Here is a 19,762-nt window from a genome sequence, read left to right as displayed (position 1 = left end):
GGCTCCGAGTGGGGGTGCGGGAAGGGGTGTGGCTGGCTTAGGAAGCCATAGCTTAGACGCACTTTTCGCCGAATTGGACTCGCGGGAAAATGAAGAGGGTGTCAGGAGATCTCGCGAGACAGAGTGAGCCGGGGACGGGGGGGGCGGGGGGGAATGGGGGCCGGTTCTCTCGCGATAGGCGCAGCAAGCCTTCGGCGGGTGGGAGGGAAAGTGTGGGGAGGACTCTCGCGAGACCTGAAGGTCCCGCAGCCGCGGCGGCGGTCAGAGAGAGTGAGGAGGTTTGTAAATCGGGCAGCTCCAAGATCCGGGGCATGAGAGGGGGAACGACTGGATCGTTTTCTGGGGCTTCGGCGCTCGCTGCATCTGCAAAGGCACGCCCTCCGCCTCTAACCTTTCTTTTAACGGGCCTTTTAGGACCGGAAGTCCTTCCTCTTGAGCGCCCAGTGCTGGAGGCGGCTTGCCTTTCCTTCCCGGAAGCCCCTTCCCCGCAGTGAGGAAGACAGCTCACCTGCCCGGAAGTCCCGCCTCCCCGAACGCCCCCACCCTCCCAGAAGTTTTCTGTCACCTGTGCTTGCCTCGGTCCCCGCTCCCGGTTTTGTCCCTGTACCCGAGAAGGATACATTCAGTGCGTCTCTGCCCGCTCCCCTAACCGGGTGGGGTGCCCCGCTCCCGGACTCGGGGTTCCTCCCCCGCGCCCCCATGTAGCTGGGGAGTGGGGCCTGGGGGTGGTTGGACCCCTGGGGGCCTGAAGGAGGGGCGGAGAGGGCGCAGAGCCCCGCTTCTGCTCCTGCTACCGGGACGTGGCCTCCTCGGCCTCTCGCCGCCCGCGGCCATGCACCCCGCGGCCTTCCCGCTCCCTGTGGTGGTGGCCGCCGTGCTGTGGGGAGCGTCCCCCGCGCGGGGGCTCATCCGAGCGGTGAGTCGAGGCGCGGGTGGGGGAAGGGCGCGGGAGGGCGGGGCTGCCGGCGCCGGGCGACACGGGCTCTCTCGTCCGCAGACCTCGGACCACAATACCAGCATGGACTTTGCAGACCTGCCCGCGCTCTTTGGAGCCGCCCTGAGCCAGGAGGGGCTGCAGGTGATTTCCTCTTTTGTCCTCTCTCCTGGGGAGCGGGGGGGGTTGAGGAGCCTCGCCCCTTGCGTGAAGCTGGAGGCAGGTTAGGCACCACGCGCGGGAGCACGTGTAGGGCGGGATTCGGAATCCGGAGGGAGAAGACGTCAGGTCTCCTGCTGGCACAACTCGGGGCCCTCTGGAGCGGCGCTGGAAGGAGACTGCGGGGCAAAGGGCCGCTTGCCAGCAGGGTCTTACGACGTCGCGCGAGTTAATTCGCTCTCTGCAGCTGAGTTTGCTTTCCTGGACCAGGGGACCATGGGACCAGAGGAGTCTCCTCAGGGTTATTGCCAGAGTCAGGTTACATAAGCAGTTTTGGAGGGCTTCGTCGTGAAGGCTGCCGTGTGGCAAGCGCTCAGTGGGCCGTGGGTGTCAGTGTAGCTGTTCGTTAGGTGGGGGGTTGGGTCCTTGAACGTGGTGAACGGTAATGTAAGTGTGGGGATTTTCAAGGTCTTATTGGCTTTAGTCAACAGTTCATGAATCGGGAAGCATCCCATGTAGCAGATAGAAAGGAGCTTCGAAGAGCTGTACGGAAATGAGAAACTTTGGTAGGCACGAGGTGGCAGGACAAGTAAGTTATGCTAGCGGTTAGAGCGATGGTGGCAAGATCGGCTCTCTTCAGGGGAGGGCAGGGGTCTGTGGGGCAGGTGACCTCGCAAGTTCTGACCGGCTAATTCCGGATGGACTGGTTTACAGTCCCGTTCCTGGGGGAGGCTGGAGCTGATTCAGTTAGGGGGTAGGTCTTGGTTTGGTGCTCTGGGGCTTAGCACCAGTGACCCCATTTGGGGCCTCTTGCCATTTTCTCAACAGCGGGGAGTATGTTTTGTGGCGGTGTGCTGGAGTGCTGGAGATGGGGACGGGACTCGAGCTTGAGAGGGCGTGACGCGGCTGAGCGGAGAGTTAGGTGGTTTATGATCTGGGAAACCGGAAGGCAGGAGAATTTGACTTAGCTTGGAGTGTGGAGTGTAGGCTTCTCTGGGACAGGGAGAGGGATGATGGGAGGTCTGGCCAAGGGTGGTGGTTCGATGTCCTCGCCTCTTCAGGAGGTGGACTTCTGACTGGGGTGGGATGCTCAGGGGTGAGGAAGCGAGGGGCAGAGTGTGTGCAGCATGGGGCCGCCAGTATGCTTGGTGGGACCCTGTGGGGAGCAGAACCTAAGGAGGTGAAATCCAACTGTTGTTTGCTTCTCTTCCCCAGGGCTTCCTTGTGGAGGCTCACCCGGCCAATGCCTGCAGCCCCATTGCCCCTCCACCCCCAGCCCGGGTCAACGGGTCAGTCTTTATTGCACTGCTTCGAAGATTCGACTGCAACTTTGACCTCAAGGTTGCTGAATGTGGAGTGGGAGCTGGGAAGCTGAGGGTGACAAAAGGCACCTGGAACGAAGGGAGGCAAGGGCCACGATGGCCCCTTATCCCCTGCCTTGTCCCCTTAGGTCCTAAATGCTCAGAAGGCAGGGTATGGCGCAGCTGTGGTCCACAACGTGAACTCCAACGAGCTTCTGAACATGGTGTGGAACAGCGGTAAGGTTGGGGCACCTGGACAAGCTGGGTTTCGGTAGAGTTCAGACAGATCGGGGCGGGCGGGCGGGCGGGCGGGCGGTGGCTGAGACCTTGGGGAAAACAGGTTAGTCCTTGGGGTGGGATGGAGCAAAAGCCAAGTGCCAGGGTTAACGAAGGAGCGGAGTGGAGGGTTGGGTCTGCAGCGTCATGCACTGATCCCTGCAGAGGAAATCCAGCAGCAGATCTGGATCCCGTCTGTGTTTATTGGGGAGAGGAGCTCCGAGTACCTGCGTGCCCTCTTTGTCTACGAGAAGGGGTAGGACACATCCCTCCTTCCCACTCTGCCTTCAGTCTTTCCATGCCAGCCTGGAGCCCACGCCTCCGTGCCTTGGCCATTCAGCCTTAGGTCCTTCTCACTCTGCCTCGAGACTTTCCTCCCACCTCCTTCCCTGTCCGTGGGCCTCGTCCAGCACCAGTTACTCCGTCCCTTTGCCTCTCCCGTTCCTCTGATTCTGGTCTTCCTTTTCCCAGGGCTCGGGTGCTTCTGGTCCCAGACAATAGCTTCCCTCTGGGGTATTACCTCATCCCCTTCACAGGCATCGTGGGCCTGCTGGTTCTGGCCATGGGAGCAGTGATGGTGAGTAGCTCAGGGAGGGTGATGGGAAGAGCTGGAGTCTTTCAAGCCAGACTGGGTCCGTGCGTGGGAGGTTGGAGGGTCGGGCGGGGGGGTCGTACTGGATTTGCCCAGCTTTGTTCCCTAACTCGGATCCGACCGCGCCCCCTTTCGCCAGGTAGTCCGTTGTGTCCAGCACCGGAAGCGGCTCCAGCGGAATCGACTGACCAAAGAACAACTAAAACAGATTCCTACACATGACTATCAGAAGGGTGAGGGGCCTGGGGAGAGACGGGGGCCTTTCCCACAGCTCACCTGGTGCTGCGGAAGTGGAGCTCAGGAGACAAGGGGCAGAGATGGCGGGTGTCAGCCTGGGATGCCAGCTTTCCTTCTCTTTACCCTTACGTACGACGGTGCGGTCGGGACAGGAAGTGGGGGACAGAAAGCACAGGTGGTGGAACCGAAGAGCTGAGGGGAGAGAGGGAGGACTGAGCTTGCCCCCGAGGGTGGTAAAAGAGCAGAGAGGTGGAAGGAGTCGGGAGGAGTTGGGGTGGGAAGGAAGAAACAGGTAAGGGGGGGTTGGGTCTCTAGGCCCTGGAGCCTCCAGTTCCCATTTAAGGCTACGGCAGAAGCCCTGCCCCCCACTTCCGCCCCTGGCACTATCTCCCCACTCTTACATCTCCCCGCCAGAAACCCACTTCCCTCCTGACCCCAGATTCTTCATGTCCTCCTCTGGCCTCACCCTGCCCGTTGCCAGTGCTTCTCCTGGCTCCGCAAAGCCAGGGAGGGTAAGTGGCAGGGCTCAGCTCCGCGGCTCCCAGAGCCCTTGGGGGCCTTGGGCCAGGATGGCTCGGTGCAAGGCCTGTCTTCCTGCGCCAGGAGACCAGTATGACGTGTGTGCCATCTGCCTGGACGAGTATGAGGATGGGGACAAGCTGAGAGTACTGCCCTGTGCTCACGGTGAGGCCCTCACTTCCTGGCCCCCGTCCCCAGCCTCCCCACCCCTGCGGGCGCCCGGTGCCTCACCTCCTGCCTCTCGCAGCCTACCACAGCCGCTGCGTGGACCCCTGGCTCACCCAGACCCGGAAGACCTGTCCCATCTGCAAGCAGCCTGTCCACCGGGGTCCGGGGGAGGACGAAGCTCAGGGGCAAGAGGGTGATGACGACGACGGGGGTCCAGGGGACCAGCCTGCCACAGAACGGACCCCTCTTCTGGGCTCCAGTCCCACGCTTCCCACCTCCTTTGGCTCCCTCGCTCCAACCCCTCTCGTCCTCCCGGGGTCTCCAGCGGACCCCCCACCGTCACCCCCCTCCCCTTCGGCTGCGCTCCTGGTCTGATGGTCCTTTCCCCCCCGCACCCCCCGCGCCCCCCGCTCTTCTGTGCGGAGGGATGGGGGACATTGCTGCCCCCGGGGTCTCCCTTCCTCCATCCCTCTTGAGGGGGCTGGGGGCGGAAAGGGACTGGGTCCTCACCTACTGGGTTAATAAAATTGTTTTTGCGAACTAAGGAAGGGTGAGGTCATTCTCAGACGTGAACTCCTTATCCTCTTGGGGAACTGACCCCCCTTTTTTTTGCCATAAAGGGGCAGGGGAGTGCTGGGGGAGAATCACCTGTAGCCATGGGGACAAACCCGGCAGGCGTTCACTGTGACTCAGAGGGGGGAGCCCCACCCACACAGCCATGACTCACCCGGCCCTGCCTTGCCCGCAGGCCTGGGCCCATTCTCTGGTCTGGAGGACTCTTCCATTATCTACCAACTCGGGGGGCCCCTGAGGACCTAGGGCTGGGAATGCCAGTGGGGGAGGGCTGGGCCGCCCAGCCAGGTGGGCCTCAGGCAGGTGCCCACCCCAAGGCAGGACTGAGGAAGCTCCGATCCCGAGACTCTACTGCCCTCAACCCTCTTCTGACCCCAGGCTGACATAAGGGGGCTGGTGTCGGGGACCGTCCTTCCTGACGGCCAGGCCAAACCACACAGCACCTTGTTAGTAGAATCTTTTTTATTCAGAAAAACAAAAAAAAACAAAAAACCCCCCAAAAAAAGTTTTCCAACCACACACAGGAGGGGTTTGGGTAGGGGGAGGTGTCTGTCCATCCAGCCCCAGCCCCCAGCCCATGTGGTTTTGGCAGCAATAACGGGTGTGGGGTAATGGCCCAAAAAATAAAAATGGTGTGTGTGTGTGTCTGGGAAGGAGGGGGTGCAAAAGCCGTGGGCAGCGGTGGGGGGGGACGGACGGGGTCAGTACTGGGAACGCCGCAGGTGAGAGGCCATTTCGTAGCATTTCTTGTTGATCATACCTCCGTGGACACCTTCTTTGCCCATCAGCAGGACTAGCGCTGGAGGAGAGAGAGCAGGCTGGGACCCAGGTGTCACGATTCCCCCGCCAGCTGCTGAGCAGCTGTCCAGCCCCGGGGGCTGTAACCCAACCTCCTCTCTCCCAACCCCCCCCCCCCACACAGGCAGGCTGTCAGTCACTCCGAAACAATAGGGCTTTTCAAGAGGGGGCAATCAAGCTTCCAGCTGGAGGGGGCTGTGCTAAAATTCAGGGCCCAAAGGCTGGCAGACCGGTGACTGGGATTCAGGCTGGAGATAACCCTGGTGGAGCCTGCCATGTCTTAACAAGAGTTCAAAACACAGCTCAGTGCCAACTTCTGACTACCCGTCTACCTCTCCCAAGAAAATAGGGTTTCCCCTCTGAAAAGGCTCAGGGGCAGGAAGGAACTTAAGAGCTAATACAGTTCATCTTTATGTTACAAGAGAAGGAACTGAGAACTGCAGGAACTATCCAGAGTCCCAGCGTCCAGCAGGCTGGTGTGAGCCCCTTCGTACTGGGGAACCAGGCAGAAAAAGAACCCGGAAGACTAACGGGAGGTACACGAGGGATCTCGGAGCTGAAGAGAAGGTGCAGAGTCGGAAACTCACTCTTGGCAGTCATGGTGACAGTGATGTTGAAAGTGGGGGCTCCCCCGGTGCTCTTGGTACGAAGATCCATGGTAAATTCCCCATCCTGCAGCAGTGAGTCCCGGATAACAGAACATTTCTGGCCCCCAAGTGTCAGCCCGTTCACGAAAAAACTTGACCGGTCTTTGCCAACCAGGACACCAACCTCAGCTGGCTGGAAAGGGAAGGGAGAGCAGCCATCCAAGTCAGCACACCGAGGTTCCCGCCCGCCTCAAGGACCCACCTGCCCTCCACACCTCCCCCCAGAAGGGGTGTAGGTCCTGCGCTTCGGCACATCTATGGGATCTGAGAAACTTGCTGAAAGCCTGGGCACAAGATCACGGTCCTCCAACCGAGAAAATGGTCGTAGGAAGAGACTACACGTTCCTCGGGACACTTCGGTCTCATTTACTAGTTAAAGCAAACCCAAGAAATAAAGGGAGCCAAAAGCCAGGGAGGAGAGTGGCGTGGCCTGGAATGGGGAGCCTTTGGATGCACACCACTCTCCTTCAGGAAAAGCAGAAGCGAAGAGGGGAAGGGAGGGGGCGGGCGAAGCAGGAGAAGCAACTTTGCCCTTATTTGGTCAAAGGTTCTGCAGGAGTTGTTAGGGGCCCGGACGCCTGGGTCTCCGAGTGACTTAGGGTCCAAGTCCAGGTAGCTGTGCCCCGAGAGGATGAAGCGGATCCCTGGGGGCTTTCCGGGGAAGTTGGCAAACTTGGGAAGGGGGCGCGGGGCCAGAGCCGGCCACCCAGCTCTCAGGTCTAGCCACCCCAGGGAACCTCTCTCCCCCTCCCCCTAACACCCCAAACCCCCACATCCGGTCCCCTCCCGCCCGGAAATCCCCTTCCCCCCCTCCCGAACTTCCGCTCCCCCTCCCCACTTCCGGGCAGTGCGGACCGGGGAGGTGGTGATGGGGACAGCGGCAGTCATCCCTCATGCCTTCACTCGCGCTGCCCTACAACTTCTCACAAAGTTCCCCCGCTCCGGGCCCCGCCGGATGGCGGGAAGGGAGGGCGAGGGGACTTCCGGGACGGGCCTCCCAGGAATGCGGGGCGCACGGCGTGCCGACCCGGGGGGGGGGGCGTGGGGCGGCCTCGCCCTCTCTAACGGAGCCGGGAGGGCGGGGAACCCCGGCCGACCGAGGCTGCCTCCCGCAGCCGGGAGCAGGAACAATGGTGGCGGGGCGCGAGCCGGCCGCCGGAAGCGGGGCCGGGGGTCCCCCCGCGCCCGCCGGGTGTCCGTGCCCGGCCGAGCCCGCCGCGCGTGCCCGCCCCGCCCTGGACGAGGCGGAAGTGGGCCTCCGCACCGGGCGGCGCGCCCCTCCCCGCCCTGTGCCCCGGATGTAACGCCCCGTCGCGGGGAGCGGGGCGGCGGGAGGGATGGGCGCCGCCGCCCCGGGGCGCGGGGTCTCGGGCGCAGCGGGGGGCCCGCTCACGTGCGGCCGCCATCCGCGCCGCCTCCAGGGGCGAGGACCCGGTCGCGGCCCCTCGCCGCCCTCCCCGGACCGCGCCCGCCCCCACCCGAGTCCCTCCCTCTCCGCGTCCGCGCCGGCCGGTGCCCCGGGGCGCGCGGGCCTCGCACTACCGTGATGTTGACGAAGGTTTTCCCGGGGACGGCGGCCCAGACGGAGGGCGAGTCCTTATAGCCCACGATGGCCGCGTCCTGACAGGTCCCGTCCGCCATGAGGTTGTCGATGTAGGCGTTCCACCCGGCCATGGCGCTGCTTCTGGGGCTGCTCTCGGCGCTGCTGCTGGGGCCGCGGGCTGGGCTCGGGGGCCTCGGGCTGGCGGGCGGGGGGAGGCGGAGAGCTCGGGGCACGCGCTGCCGTCCGGACCGCGGCTCCGCTAGCTGTGCAGCAGCCCTCGCACCGCCACTTCCTGCTCCTCCCCCCCCCCTAGATTTTTATTTGCAAAGGGCGGCAGGGGGGCGGGGCCTGCTTCCCGTTCCCGCCCTCCCCCCCTCGCCTGCCCAGATACCGAACTTTGCAAAGGCAATTTTAAAAATCCCTCCCCCTATTGCAAAATTTGCAGAGTTAGGTGGAAAGCTCTGTGAAAGGACGGGGGGCGGTGGCGGCTGGGGGAAGTTAGGGTCAGGGCTCGCTCCGCTTCGCCTTGAATATCAATGAGACTTTGGTGTCGGGGAAGGGAGCGAGCCCGAGGGAGGAAGGAAAGTGAAAGGAAGAAGGATTGGCGAGCCGCGAGCGGAGCCAGTCGAGGAGGGTGCGGGGCGCTCAGGGTTAAACGGAACGGCTCCCCCTTCCCCCACCTCCGCCGGAGGGCAGGAGCGGCGGCGGCGGCGGCGGCGGCGGCGCGTGCGCCCGCGCCTGCGCCTGGCCGGGCGGGAGGGCGCGGGGCGGTTAGGGCTGGCGGCCCGCTGCGCGGGCGCAGGGGCGCGCGCGGCGGGACCCCCCGCGCAGGCGGGCGGGCCGGGGACGTGTCTCCCGCCGGGCGGAAGGGGCGGGGGCGCGGCGCGCGCGGGCCCGCGGCTCCTCCTCGGTTCTATTCAGTCGAGAAATGCGGGAGCCCAGGGGGAGGTGGCTGAATACCCCGGCTGTCTTCAGAGTTGAAGGCGCCCACCGGGGGGACACTCGTGTCCCCAGGATCTGCCCGAGGGGCACAAGCTGGGTCAGCTCCAGCCCCCAGGCAGGCCTCCGCGCCCACGTCCCGGGCCCACCCGGCCCCCCCACCACCACCAATACACACACCCCGCCAGCAGTTCAGGTCACCGGCCGTGCCCCTTGGCCCGGCGCGGCAGAGGTCACTGGGCGCGGGAGACAGGGGCAGGACTACTTTTCCGGGCGGAAGAATACCGAGGGGTTGCAAGCTTTCCAACTTTTCCAAGAAGGGGAACGTCCCCTCCTGCTCAGGCCCCTCGGGTTCTTTCTTCTTCTTTTCGGTAAAACTTAGGCTAAGAAGTCGTGCGCGCCGCGCTCGCCCGCCGCCCGGCGGGAAGGGGCGGCCGGGGTCCCCGCGGCGGCCCAGGTGAACGGGCCGCCGCGGGGGGCTGGGCCGCTTCCGGTCCTGGGGGAGGGGCGCCCCGCCGGCCATCGGGGCGCGGTGCGGGGCGGCCGCCCCCAGCCCCTGACGCCCCCCGAGCCCGTTCCTCGACAGCCGCGCAGCTGAGTCACCGGGCCGCCCGGGCGGGGCCGTGCTCGGGCACGTGGCGGCGCTCCCGGCCCGCCGGCTCCTGACCTCTGGCCCGCCGCACCCCCGACCCCGGGGTGGAAAAGTCCGGGAGGGCGCGGCCGGAGCCGGGGACCGGGCGGGGGAGAGGACGAGCCTCCAGGTGCCCGCGTGTCCGGGCTGGGGCTGCGGCGGAGGTCCGGGCGCGGCCCCCCAGAGCCGCCCCGCCGCGCCCAGACGCGCGCGGGGGCCACCCCTCCTCCCGCCCTTCGTTTTGCGCCCTGCTGAGGAGCCTCATTCACTGGTGGGCTGGGGCCGCGGCCCGAGGCGCCCGCGGTCGGCCGGGCAGGACTCCCGGCTGCCGATCTGCACCCTGGGCGACAAGTGCTGGCCCGGCGCAATCAGTGGGGAGCCGCGCCAAGTCTGAGGGCCCGTCTAAATTCGGCTCCCTGCCCCCTCCCCCACCCCGTTGCTGGCCCGGGGCGGGGAGGGTGGGGGGAGGGGCCCAGAAGGGCGGCCATGAGGACCCTGAGGGGTGAGACCCTCTCGCCTTCCGAGTGGGGGATTCCATTTGAGACCTCAGAGCTTGCCCGGGACCCCGGCCCCTCCTCCCGACTGAGGGCAGAGGCAGCCGGGCGCCTGCCAAGTGAGCTGAGCATGTGTGGATGTCAATCCTGCAGCCCCTCTTCCGGGTCCCCTCCCCAGCCCTGCAGGGCTCAGGTTACCCCTGGCCTTTGCTAAAGGGCACTAGTCCCTCTTTAACCTTTGCAAAAGGGCAATATAATCCCGGCGAAGGGAGAGACCCCCGATCTGAAGGCCCTCCCCTGCCCCTCCCCAGAGCTGGAATTAAAAGTAGGGGCTTTTATTGGGGGACAGAGGAAGGGGGGGTAGTCATTGACCTTTGGGAAGGGAGCAGGTGCCCAGGGCCAAAGGTTGCTGCTTTCGGCTGTAGTGGGCACTTGGCTGCCCGCCCAGGGTGGAGGGGAGGATGGAGAGGGAGAGAGGCGGGGCTGGCTGGGGCACAGGGTGGCGAGGGGATAAATGCCCAGCCTGAGAGGGGGTGAGCTGACGCTGTCCCAGCTGCCACCTAGACTCGGAGCTCACCCCGACCCCCTAGCGAAGACGTCCCAGGTCTGGTGAGCCCTCCAGTCGCGGGGGATGGGGGTGGTGAAGGGGTGAAGGGTCAGGGTGGTGTTGGTTTGGACAAAGTGGGGGGAGCTCTCAGCCTTTTCTTCCTCCCGGGACTGGGGGGTGCTTGAGAAAGACGCGGAAGGGTTGAAGCAAGCAGGATGGGGGGGTACCCAGGGCAGAGAACCAGACCGTGAAGGAAGGCCGGCAGAGGTGGCTGGAGAAGGGGCGTGAGAGTTGCAGCCAGGTGGGGAATTTGGGGTCCCCACGGATTTGGAGGAGACGGAGGAGCAGGAAGAGGAGAGCCAGCAGAGCAAGAGAGGGTCTGAGGGCCCGCAAGCAGAAGGACGAGGGAGAGGGCCTCAGGGCAGCTCTGCGGGCCATGGGGGGGCAGGGAGCTGTGCAGAGGGTGCGGTTAAAGGAGAGGCCCCTGGATCCTTAGGGGTGCGAGAGGAGCTGTTCTGAGTGGGGGAGGGGGCTGCGCCAGCCTCTTTGGTCTGTGACCTTTTTGTGGGATATTTTTAGCTCCCGCACCTGCCTTCTTGGGGTGGGGAAGACTCTTAAAGGGCAAGGGATTTCGGGTTCCTTCAGGGATCAACTGTCCACACTCGGTCACACCTCCTGCCTTGCAGCCATGGCCATGCAGAAGATCTTTGCCCGGGAAATCCTGGACTCCAGGGGCAACCCCACAGTAGAGGTGGACCTGCATACGGCCAAGGGTAACACAGGCTCCTGGAGTGGCCTCGCCTCGGAGGACCCCAGCCCCGTGGGTCCCTGCCCCCTCCCCCCCAGTTCTGCCCCACATGTTCTCCTTTCTTGGGCATCCCCTTCCCCAGAGCTCTTCCCTTCCATCCCGGCTCCCTGGTCCAGAGAAGCAGGAGTCTCCCTCTGCACTGGCCCCTGGCCCTGGGCTCAGCATACTTCGGACCTTTGGGGGTTCAGGGGACTCTGTGTGACGTTCCCTTTCAACCCGCCCAGGCCGATTCCGAGCAGCTGTGCCCAGCGGAGCTTCCACGGGTATCTATGAGGCCCTGGAACTGAGAGATGGAGACAAATCCCGCTACCTGGGGAAAGGTGAGGGAAGACGGTGGCCAGACGAGCCTGTGTGTGTTGGGGGGGTCAGGACCTGGGCCCTCAGCAGCCTCGTGGGGTGTAGAGGACTGGAACCCAGTGCTCTTAAGGAGCCTGATTAAATCAGTTTTGAAACACCCCCCCCCCCCACCTCCGGCTTCTCTAGGTGTCCTGAAGGCCGTGGAACACATCAACAAGACCCTAGGCCCCGCTCTGCTGGAAAAGGCAAGAGGGAGCTTGCTCCCTGCCCCCATGTCCTTGCCGCCTCACCCCCAGCAGCTCACTCCTGGGAGAGGCCTTGCTTGGCCCGCCAGCCTGTCTCCCCCAAATACCTGCACTTCCTCTCTCACATGCCCTGACTCCTGAGAAATGTGACCTCTGCTCTCCGCCCCCCCCCCCACCCCCAACCTCTGCTTCCAGAAACTAAGCGTCGTGGATCAAGAAAAAGTTGACAAGTTTATGATCGAGCTGGATGGGACTGAGAACAAGTGTGAGTGCAAGGCTAGGGGGAGGGACCCCGGGTCGGAGCTCTGGTTAGGATTACTTCTGTGTCCCGCAGTTTGGGGCATACCGTGGCTGGCTGGGTTTGTATTCATTTCACAGGCATTTCCTGGTGCCTGCCCTGCACCAGGCCTGGCCGGGCCGTGGACACAGACTTGAAGCTGACACATTCCCTGGGGCGGGGGCTCCTGGGGGAGACTGTCGTTAGCACACCCTTCATGCCCAGCGGTCTGGCGTTCCGGATGCTTTTCCTGGGGTGACCCCAAGCCCTGCAGGAGAAGCCCTCACCCTTTCTTTGTGCTTGCCTCCTCTAGCCAAGTTTGGGGCCAATGCCATCCTGGGCGTCTCCCTGGCCGTGTGCAAGGCTGGCGCAGCAGAGAAGGGGGTCCCGCTCTACCGGCACATCGCAGACCTCGCCGGGAACCCGGACTTGGTCCTCCCGGTCCCTGTGAGTGCAGCCGCCCTTGTCCCATGCCACAGTGACCAAGCCGCCCCACCCAGTGAGCCGGGCAGGAGCGGCCCCTGGAAAGTCTACCTTCCAGACCCAGCGCCAAAGACACGGTTTCCTGAAATGGAACTTCTCCAGCTACGGCCGGCCCCTCCCTCTTTCCCACAATCCAAATCCAAGCTTCCCTGCTGCTTCCCCTCGGCGTAACCCCGCGCTCCTTCCCGTTCCGGCGCTAGGCCCAGTGCTGACTCCGGCGGCTCGCTCTGCCCGGTGTCCCAGTCCCCGAGTCAGATCGGGAGCCGCTTCGTGGTGAGGGTCTGGCCTCGCTTTGTATCTCCTCGAATCCTCATCAGACCCGAGCCCCTGTCGCGTGTCAGTGGTAACGTGACCCCTTCCTGCTCCCTAACTGCGCGGACTGTGTTCACGCGGGAGCTCGGGGGACAGCTGGCCTGCCTGTTTGCCAGGGTGTGATCTTAGGCGCGTCTGCACATCCGCTCTCGGCCCCCCGTTTCCTTGTCTGTGAAGTGGGGGTGGTAACAGGCCCGGGCTAACAGGGGTGCTGGGGGCAGGGAGGGAGCTCGGAGACCCCACGGAAGGCTCCGAGGCAGCACCTGGCCTGCCGTGGGTGCCGTCCGCTTAGCTCTCGCAGGTCAGGTACACGCGGGCCTGATTTTCAGTCCGTTTGTCTGACTTTCAGCGTAAGATCCCACGGGAAAGCGGGTGGTATCCCCGACTTACAGAAATGAGACAAGAGAGTCTGAGGAGGAACAGGACTCCCTCTAGACTCTCGGCTGGTAATTCGGGGAGGCAGGGTTCCGCCCGGACCGGCCCGGCCGGCGGGGTCTGAGCCGCCCCCCGCTCCCCCTCACCAGGCCTTCAACGTGATCAATGGGGGCTCCCATGCTGGAAACAAGCTGGCCATGCAGGAGTTTATGATCCTGCCCGTGGGAGCCAGCTCCTTCAAGGAAGCTATGCGCATCGGCGCTGAGGTCTACCACCACCTCAAGGGGGTCATCAAGGCCAAGTACGGGAAGGATGCCACCAACGTGGGTGACGAGGGTGGCTTTGCACCCAACATCCTGGAGAACAATGAGGGTCAGTGTGAGCGCTCTGAGGGCCAGGGCCCCCCGCGTCCCTGTGGAGGACGGGCCGCAGAGACCGCGCGCCCTGGAGCCTCAGGTGCCCTGTCGCCCCTCCCCCAGCCCTGGAGCTGCTGAAGACCGCCATCCAGGCGGCCGGCTACCCCGACAAGGTGGTCATTGGCATGGACGTGGCGGCGTCCGAGTTCTATCGCAACGGGAAGTACGACCTCGACTTCAAGTCCCCGGATGACCCCGCGCGGCACATCACTGGGGAGAAGCTGGGGGACCTGTATAAGAACTTCATCAAGAACTACCCTGGTGAGACCCCCAGCTGCTCCGTCGCTCCTGTCCGAGACCCCGGCGGCGTGGCCCTCGCGGTCCTTAGCCCCGTGGAAATCCCCACCCCGATTCTTCCTGCCTGTCGCCCCGTGAGGCCCCTCTGACCTTTACCCGGGCTCCTGCCTCACCCCCTCCAGTGGTCTCCATCGAGGACCCCTTTGACCAGGATGACTGGGCCACCTGGACCTCATTCCTCTCGGGGGTGAACATCCAGATCGTGGGGGATGACCTCACGGTCACCAACCCCAAGAGGATTGCCCAGGCCGTTGAGAAGAAGGCCTGCAACTGCTTGCTGCTGAAGGTCAACCAGATTGGCTCAGTGACCGAGTCCATCCAGGCGTGAGTGCCTCCTGGCCCCGGGGCGGCCGCAGCCTCCCCCCGCCCCAGCTCTGCCCGGTCTGCCACGTCTGACTTGCCCTGGCTCCTGCCCCGTCCCCACCCTCCTGACCCCAGTGCTTTGCCCCGGTGACCCTGCCGTGCCCCACGCCCAGCCCACGCGGTTCCTCTCTCCCTGGTTCTGCCCTTCCTTCCCACCAGCATCTCAGGAGCCCACGTTCAAAATCAAGTCTCCCCTTCTCTCCTGCTTGCCAAAGAACTTCGTCATTTCCCTCCCCGCAAAGAGCCCACTCCCCCAAACCGAAGGGAAAAGCCCCACCCAGCCCTTGGCTTTCCCTCGGAGGCCCTGGTCCACCTTACTGAGTGTCCTCTCTGCCCAGTTGCAAACTGGCTCAGTCTAACGGCTGGGGGGTGATGGTGAGCCACCGCTCCGGGGAGACTGAGGACACGTTCATCGCCGACCTCGTTGTGGGGCTCTGCACGGGCCAGGTACTCACAGGTCTCCTTGGGGTCCCTGGATTCCTGCCACCACAGGCCGCTCCCACCTCCAGCCTCACGCAGCCCTGGGAACTCTCCTTTCCTCCCCAGATCAAGACTGGTGCTCCTTGCCGCTCAGAGCGTCTGGCCAAGTACAACCAGCTCATGAGGTACAGGGGCTGCATGGGGCCGGACGAGGGGAGCCCCGGGCTGTTGGGTTGAAGGGCGCTCTGACTTTGCCTGCCTTCTAGGATCGAGGAGGCGCTTGGGGACAAGGCTGTCTTTGCGGGACGCAAGTTCCGTAACCCGAAGGCCAAATGAGAAGCTGCAGGCCCCAAGACCCCACAGGACCCATCTGGGCCTTCAGGCCCTTCCCCGGGGGAATAAACACTGGTGGCAAGCAAGACGGGCGGTGTGCTCCTTGCTGGGACGGAGGGGGTGCCGGTCTCCGGGCAAGACGGGAGGTGGAGAGGTGGGAGCAGGAAGGGAGGAACACTCGGGTGACCCGCCGGGGCACGGAGGGAAGGGGAGGGATGGGTTCACACTTCGGAAGGAGGCCGAGGGGGAGCCGGCGGGTGGGGGCAGGGGTCTGAGCGCCCCATGAGGGGAGGCTCCCTCAGATCTATCCCATCTAACCACGGGGCGCACTGCGGGTCTGAGTCCCAGTGCTCACGGAGCTTTCAGGATCTGGAACCCTTGCGGATGCTTGACGTATCAACCTGTGCCCTCTGTGAACCAGCGCCATCAGAGAGTGACCGTTTTCTCCCCATTTTATGTGTGGGGAAAAAAAGGCAGAGAAAGTCTCCCTTACTGGCGGAGCCAGGAGCCAAAGCCGGGCCGTTTGTCTCTAGCGAGTGTGCTCTTTAAATGCTATCTCCTACAAACCTCAGGAAAGTGCCAGTATTTGGCCATCCTTGGCCGGCACAACCACTGTAGATGGTTCGACCTAAAATTCTCTTCCTCCGCGGGACCCACCTTTGTCTGTCCAAACAAAGCGGGACGTTGGGTCAACAGTGTTTATTGAATGCAAAGTCATCCCAGCCCACGGGGAAGGAAATTCCAAGGAGAAAGGAGAATAATACACGTTAAATACCCACCTGCGCACTCGCACACACGCACACACGCACACACACAGCCAGGCTCCAGCAGTGATGCGGCCACCACCGGCCCCCCAGCCTGAGTGAGGCCGGCAGGAGGTGGTGCGGAGGTGGGGCTCCAGGGTGGGTTCTAGCAGCAGCCTGTTCCCCCCGCCCCCCGCCCTGCCCTGGGGAGCCGGGGTGCCTACGAGGTAGGCGGTAACTCTTCCCCGCTCTGCCGCAGGCGCTTCTTGGCCCGGATCTCGTTCATGGCCTCTTCGATGGAGCGAGTGTCCCTCTTGTTGGCCACGGGCACTGGGGGGTGGGAGTGGGAGAGGAGTGTGGGCAGGGCCTGGGAGCCCTGCATCACAGCCTCCCCCCGCCCCCCCCACGGGGCCTCACCACAGCCGTAGGTCTTGTTGGCCTGCAGCATGTGGGCCGCGTCCTTGGCCGCGCCCTTGCCAATGAGGTGGCTGTACTTGTCCTTGTAGTCGCTGGCGGGGCTCACCACCGCGGGGCCCTGCTGGGCCGCCGCCTCCTCCTGCCGCTGGGCCAGCTCCTAGGGGCGCAGAGGCCGGGCACCAGCGCTCGGGGGCCTGTCCCCAACCCCTCCCGGGGGTGGGCTGCCGGGCGGAGCTCACCTTCAGCTTCCGTTTCTCCTCGGCCTTTTGGGGGTCCCACTCCTCACCGCGACGGTAGGAGTCCAGCTCTTCATCGGAGGGCGCAAACTCCTGGGGACAGAGGAACCATGGGGTCGAGGCTCCACACACGGGCTTCACGCAGGCCTCTCCCCCGGGCGGGCGCAGGCTGAAAAGCAGAGAGGCGGGCGGGGGGCTTGGGCCTTTCACCTTTTTGAAGATCATGACGTAGCGACACTCATCATCTTCCCCAAAGGAGAAGGACGTCAGGCCGGCCACTTCCACCACATCGTGTCTGGGTAGGGAGGCCGGAGGGGAGAGTATGTAGGGCCACCAGGGGCCCAGCACCCCCTTCTTAGGGGTCCCCTGCTGGCCCGTTCGCCTCTCCCCTAGCCCAGAGTAGGGACACTCACAGGATGCTCCTCTCTATCTTGTTCATCGGCTGAAACTTTTTCTTGATCTGCCCACTGTCTTGGATGAAATCTGACACCTCTTTCTCCATCTTGGGAGACAGAAGAGGAAGACATGAGGTGACTGCTCCACCCCAGAACCCCTCTCCCGAGCCGGGTCAGTGGGCCTTGCCCCCCACACCTTCCCCAGCCTCCATGCCACTGGCCTCCAGGCTTCTCACTGGAGACATTTGGGAAAACCTGAGTCCTCAACCTTCCAACTCTAACTTCTTGGAAGTCCTTCCTGAGGCTGCCTCTGCCATCTCCAGTGGGCTCACCCTTTTACGAAACTCCACTTTCTGTTGTTTCTCTTGCTCCTGCAGTTTCTTCAGGCGGGCAGCCTGCTCTGGGGGTGAGAAATGGCAGCATGAGGCCGGGGCTGGAGGGCAGGGGTGGGGAGAGTCTGTCAGGCTTCACACGAAGTCTGGCGTGCCCTGGGAGAGGCCTCTGCTGGGAGGGCAGATTAGTGCCTGTTCTCCAAGCATCGGCGCATACTCACTGTGTGCCTGGCACTCTGCTAGGCCCTGTGGCACAGACACTGAGATGGAGCGTTCCCTTCAAGAGCTCCCACTTTAGTGGGAGTGGCGAGGAGAACCATGCTTGGCCCCGTGATTCACAAGCATGTATTCCATGCCCACAACGCAGGGACCTGGGACCGCTGGGGAGCTGAGAGCAGATGCAGCCCTGGCCTCCAAGAGCTTACCGTCACACTGTCTACACAGGAAAGGGGAAATTACTTAACTTCCTATATTCTTTTTTTTTTTTTTTAAGATTTTATTTATGTATTTGACAGAGAGACACAGCGAGAGAGGGAACACAAGCAGGGGGAGTGGGAGAGGGAGAAGCAGGCTTCCCGCCGAGCAGGGAGCCCGATGTGGGGCTCGATCCCAGGACCCTGGGATCATGACCTGAGCCGAAGGCAGACGCTTAACGACTGAGCCACCCAGGCGCCCTTAACTTCCTATATTCTGTAACACCCCCACTTCTCACTCCCACAGACAGGAGGGCGCTGAAGTGACTGATCCGACACCCTGCTCCTTTGGGACTGCAGGTGCCCAAGGCGAGCTGTGAAGGTGCTCCCCCAGCTCAGGTCTTGGCGCCCCTTCCCCTCCGTCAGGCCACTTGGAATCCCCCTGTCCTTCCGGCCCACTTGCACCGATCGGGGTCCTCCAGCTAGCTGCACTGGACCACTTCCCGTTTCCCTAACCACTCCACGCCTTTGCACCACCTGTGGTTCCTCCTCCTGCAAACCTAGACCCACCGTGAGTCAGAGTTGCTCACTGCCTCCCCTGGGGCCCAAGCACTTGGGGTTCCCAGACTCACTCCGGCGTGTGCTAGTGTAACTCCTCATTTGTCTCCCTACAGACTGGGAGCTGCTAGCAGGCAAGGGAGCCTGTTCACCTTCTCTCCAGGTCCTCCCCGCGGACCCCGGCTGGACAGCTTGGGGGCTCTCCTCTGTCTTTACCATCAGTGCGTCTTATCTTGACCACTGATGTTCTCTAACCGGTCTGTGAATCTCCCCTCCGCATCTGGGAGGTGGCGTGAGATTAAGGTTAAGAACGTAGGCCACACACACACACACACAAAAAGAAAAAAAAGCGCAAGCTTACCAGTCACAGGCGGGTTTAAAACCCTGCCACTTAGTAACCCTGTGACCTCAGGCAAGTGACTGAACCCTGAACCTCAGCTTCCTGGTCCAGCCACGGCCGCTACCGTTCCCACGCGCCGCCTCCCTCCCGGGAAGTCTCGAACACAAGTCGGCCCAAAGGGGCAGGGGCTCCCGTCTCGCTGAAGGGCCCCCCGCCAGCCGGCAGCCCCCGGACGATTCCTTTCGGGGGCGCATCCAGGGGGCTGTCAAACTTGGGTGTGACCATTCCGTGCGCGGCCCAGACTGCGGGCTCCCGGACGGTGGGCGCGGCCCCCAGCCTGCCGCCCCGGCCCGCCCCGGCCCGCCCCGACCCCGTGCAGGGACCTGAGCCCGCCCGCCGGGGGCCGCTCGGGGAACCGGGCGGGGAGACGGCGCCGATCGGACGGCCGGGGCGCCCCCATGCCTCTAATCGGCAGTGCGGCCGGGACTGGGCGGCTGCCCAGGAGGGCAGGGCGGCGGGGACGCGGAAGGGACCGGAAAAGGCAGGTAGGAGGGGCGCAGGGCACAGAGCGGGCCCGGCCACCAATCCGAGGCGCCGAGGGTGGGGTGGGCCCGAGGAAGGTCGGACCAGACGTCGTAGGCAGAACCCGAAACGGAACGGGCCAATGGGGGCGAAGGGCTTGCGGACGGGCGTGCCCCGGAGCCAATCGGAATGCGGATAGGGTGGGGGCTCGCGAGCTGGACACGCCCCCCTCGGACCGGCAGGCGGGCCCAGGCGCGGCGGCGGGGGGCGAGGAACACCAAGAGGGTGGAGGCAGCCAGCCAATCAGAGCACGATAGCAGCGGACGGGCGGGCCTGCCGGCGAATTGGAAACAAGGACTGCGGAAGGCCAGTAGGAAAGAGGCGGGAGGCTGGAGCTGGGCTCCAGGCAGCCAATCACCGGCCGCTAGGAACAGCGGGCGGGCCGGCAGCCCTTTTACGGACTCTGGGGGTCTCCGTAGGGGCCTGTGAGGGGGTCTTTCAAGGTTGAGGAGGCGGCATCGTCCGAAGGGGGAAGAGTGCGGTCCTGAGAACCGGGCGAAGAAAGGCGGTTGTGGATTTGGGGTCCTCACCTCGGGCCTTGCGCCGAGACTCCTGGTCCCCGAGGCTGGGTGGCTTCTCCATGGAGCTCAGGATGGAGCCCAGTAGGTCCGCCATCTTGGGAGTGACTGAGAAGGGGCGGTGCGTCTTAAAGGGAAGGGCGAAATGCCTTTAAGGCCGGAAACACGTCGGAGGCGGAAAGCTCCGCGCCCGCCCCGCCCGCCGTCCCCCGCCGGCCGAGGCCCCGCCCGCCCGCGCCGCGCA

General features: G+C 64.0%; 4 protein-coding genes across 10 annotated transcripts; 2 read left to right on the top strand and 2 right to left on the bottom strand.

Moving 5' to 3' along the window:
• The first annotated feature begins 13 nt into the window (after positions 1-13).
• RNF167 (ring finger protein 167) lies at positions 14-4,730 on the top strand. 4 transcript variants are annotated; one of them, XM_027567877.2, is made up of 10 exons: positions 14-123; positions 415-916; positions 998-1,078; positions 2,309-2,434; positions 2,544-2,631; positions 2,836-2,926; positions 3,142-3,247; positions 3,402-3,495; positions 4,103-4,183; positions 4,266-4,730. In XM_027567877.2, the coding sequence occupies exons 2-10, from the start codon at positions 833-835 to the stop codon at positions 4,559-4,561; spliced, it is 1,047 nt and encodes a 348-aa protein (XP_027423678.2). In that variant the 5' UTR covers positions 14-123; positions 415-832; the 3' UTR covers positions 4,562-4,730. The 4 variants fall into 4 exon arrangements, with proteins under 4 accessions (XP_027423678.2, XP_027423677.2, XP_027423679.2 ...); XM_027567876.2 differs by lacking the exon at positions 14-123 and adding an exon at positions 147-278; XM_027567879.2 differs by lacking the exon at positions 14-123 and adding an exon at positions 1,578-1,682 and having other exon boundaries at positions 887-916.
• Positions 4,731-5,203: 473 nt separating this feature from the next.
• PFN1 (profilin 1) lies at positions 5,204-8,044 on the bottom strand. Its single transcript, XM_027567696.2, has 3 exons — positions 7,747-8,044; positions 6,145-6,337; positions 5,204-5,558 (listed from the first exon to the last, which is right to left on the bottom strand). The coding sequence occupies exons 1-3, from the start codon at positions 7,876-7,878 to the stop codon at positions 5,461-5,463; spliced, it is 423 nt and encodes a 140-aa protein (XP_027423497.1). The 5' UTR covers positions 7,879-8,044; the 3' UTR covers positions 5,204-5,460.
• Positions 8,045-9,934: 1,890 nt separating this feature from the next.
• On the top strand, positions 9,935-15,073 carry ENO3 (enolase 3). 4 transcript variants are annotated; one of them, XM_035724635.1, is made up of 12 exons: positions 9,935-10,415; positions 11,045-11,131; positions 11,391-11,486; positions 11,650-11,708; positions 11,904-11,973; positions 12,299-12,432; positions 13,305-13,527; positions 13,635-13,832; positions 13,991-14,192; positions 14,570-14,678; positions 14,778-14,836; positions 14,918-15,073. In XM_035724635.1, exons 2-12 carry the CDS (start codon positions 11,047-11,049, stop codon positions 14,985-14,987), a joined length of 1,305 nt encoding a protein of 434 aa, XP_035580528.1. In that variant the 5' UTR covers positions 9,935-10,415; positions 11,045-11,046; the 3' UTR covers positions 14,988-15,073. The 4 variants fall into 4 exon arrangements, with proteins under 4 accessions (XP_035580528.1, XP_035580530.1, XP_035580529.1 ...); XM_035724637.1 differs by having other exon boundaries at positions 10,265-10,415; positions 11,004-11,131; positions 14,918-15,070; XM_035724636.1 differs by having other exon boundaries at positions 10,277-10,420; positions 14,918-15,070.
• A 595-nt stretch (positions 15,074-15,668) lies between these two features.
• Positions 15,669-19,754, bottom strand: SPAG7 (sperm associated antigen 7). Its single transcript, XM_027625216.2, has 7 exons — positions 19,531-19,754; positions 17,108-17,175; positions 16,794-16,882; positions 16,591-16,675; positions 16,384-16,473; positions 16,145-16,301; positions 15,669-16,057 (listed from the first exon to the last, which is right to left on the bottom strand). The coding sequence occupies exons 1-7, from the start codon at positions 19,613-19,615 to the stop codon at positions 15,948-15,950; spliced, it is 684 nt and encodes a 227-aa protein (XP_027481017.1). The 5' UTR covers positions 19,616-19,754; the 3' UTR covers positions 15,669-15,947.
• Between the last annotated feature and the right edge of the window lie 8 nt (positions 19,755-19,762).

Source organism: Zalophus californianus, chromosome 16, assembly GCF_009762305.2.
Source record: "Zalophus californianus isolate mZalCal1 chromosome 16, mZalCal1.pri.v2, whole genome shotgun sequence".
Classification (NCBI taxonomy): Eukaryota; Metazoa; Chordata; class Mammalia; order Carnivora; family Otariidae; genus Zalophus; species Zalophus californianus.
The sequence above is the reverse complement of the archived record's forward strand: the minus strand, read 5'-3'. Positions and strand labels throughout refer to the sequence as shown.

Coding starts and splice junctions, on each gene's coding strand:
- RNF167 (XM_027567877.2), top strand. CDS start 833: ATGCACCCCGCGGCCTTCCCGCTCCCTGTGGTGGTGGCCGCCGTGCTG. Junction 2,435..2,543: donor ACTGCAACTTTGACCTCAAG/GTTGCTGAATGT, acceptor TTGTCCCCTTAG/GTCCTAAATGCTCAGAAGGC. Junction 3,248..3,401: donor TGGCCATGGGAGCAGTGATG/GTGAGTAGCTCA, acceptor CCCTTTCGCCAG/GTAGTCCGTTGTGTCCAGCA.
- PFN1 (XM_027567696.2), bottom strand. CDS start 7,878: ATGGCCGGGTGGAACGCCTACATCGACAACCTCATGGCGGACGGGACC. Junction 6,338..7,746: donor AAACCTTCGTCAACATCACG/GTAGTGCGAGGC, acceptor TTCCCTTTCCAG/CCAGCTGAGGTTGGTGTCCT. Junction 5,559..6,144: donor TGTCACCATGACTGCCAAGA/GTGAGTTTCCGA, acceptor TCTCTCCTCCAG/CGCTAGTCCTGCTGATGGGC.
- ENO3 (XM_035724635.1), top strand. CDS start 11,047: ATGGCCATGCAGAAGATCTTTGCCCGGGAAATCCTGGACTCCAGGGGC. Junction 13,833..13,990: donor CTTCATCAAGAACTACCCTG/GTGAGACCCCCA, acceptor CACCCCCTCCAG/TGGTCTCCATCGAGGACCCC. Junction 14,837..14,917: donor AAGTACAACCAGCTCATGAG/GTACAGGGGCTG, acceptor CCTGCCTTCTAG/GATCGAGGAGGCGCTTGGGG.
- SPAG7 (XM_027625216.2), bottom strand. CDS start 19,615: ATGGCGGACCTACTGGGCTCCATCCTGAGCTCCATGGAGAAGCCACCC. Junction 17,176..19,530: donor GTCTCGGCGCAAGGCCCGAG/GTGAGGACCCCA, acceptor TCTCACCCCCAG/AGCAGGCTGCCCGCCTGAAG. Junction 16,058..16,144: donor CAACAAGACCTACGGCTGTG/GTGAGGCCCCGT, acceptor CCCACCCCCCAG/TGCCCGTGGCCAACAAGAGG.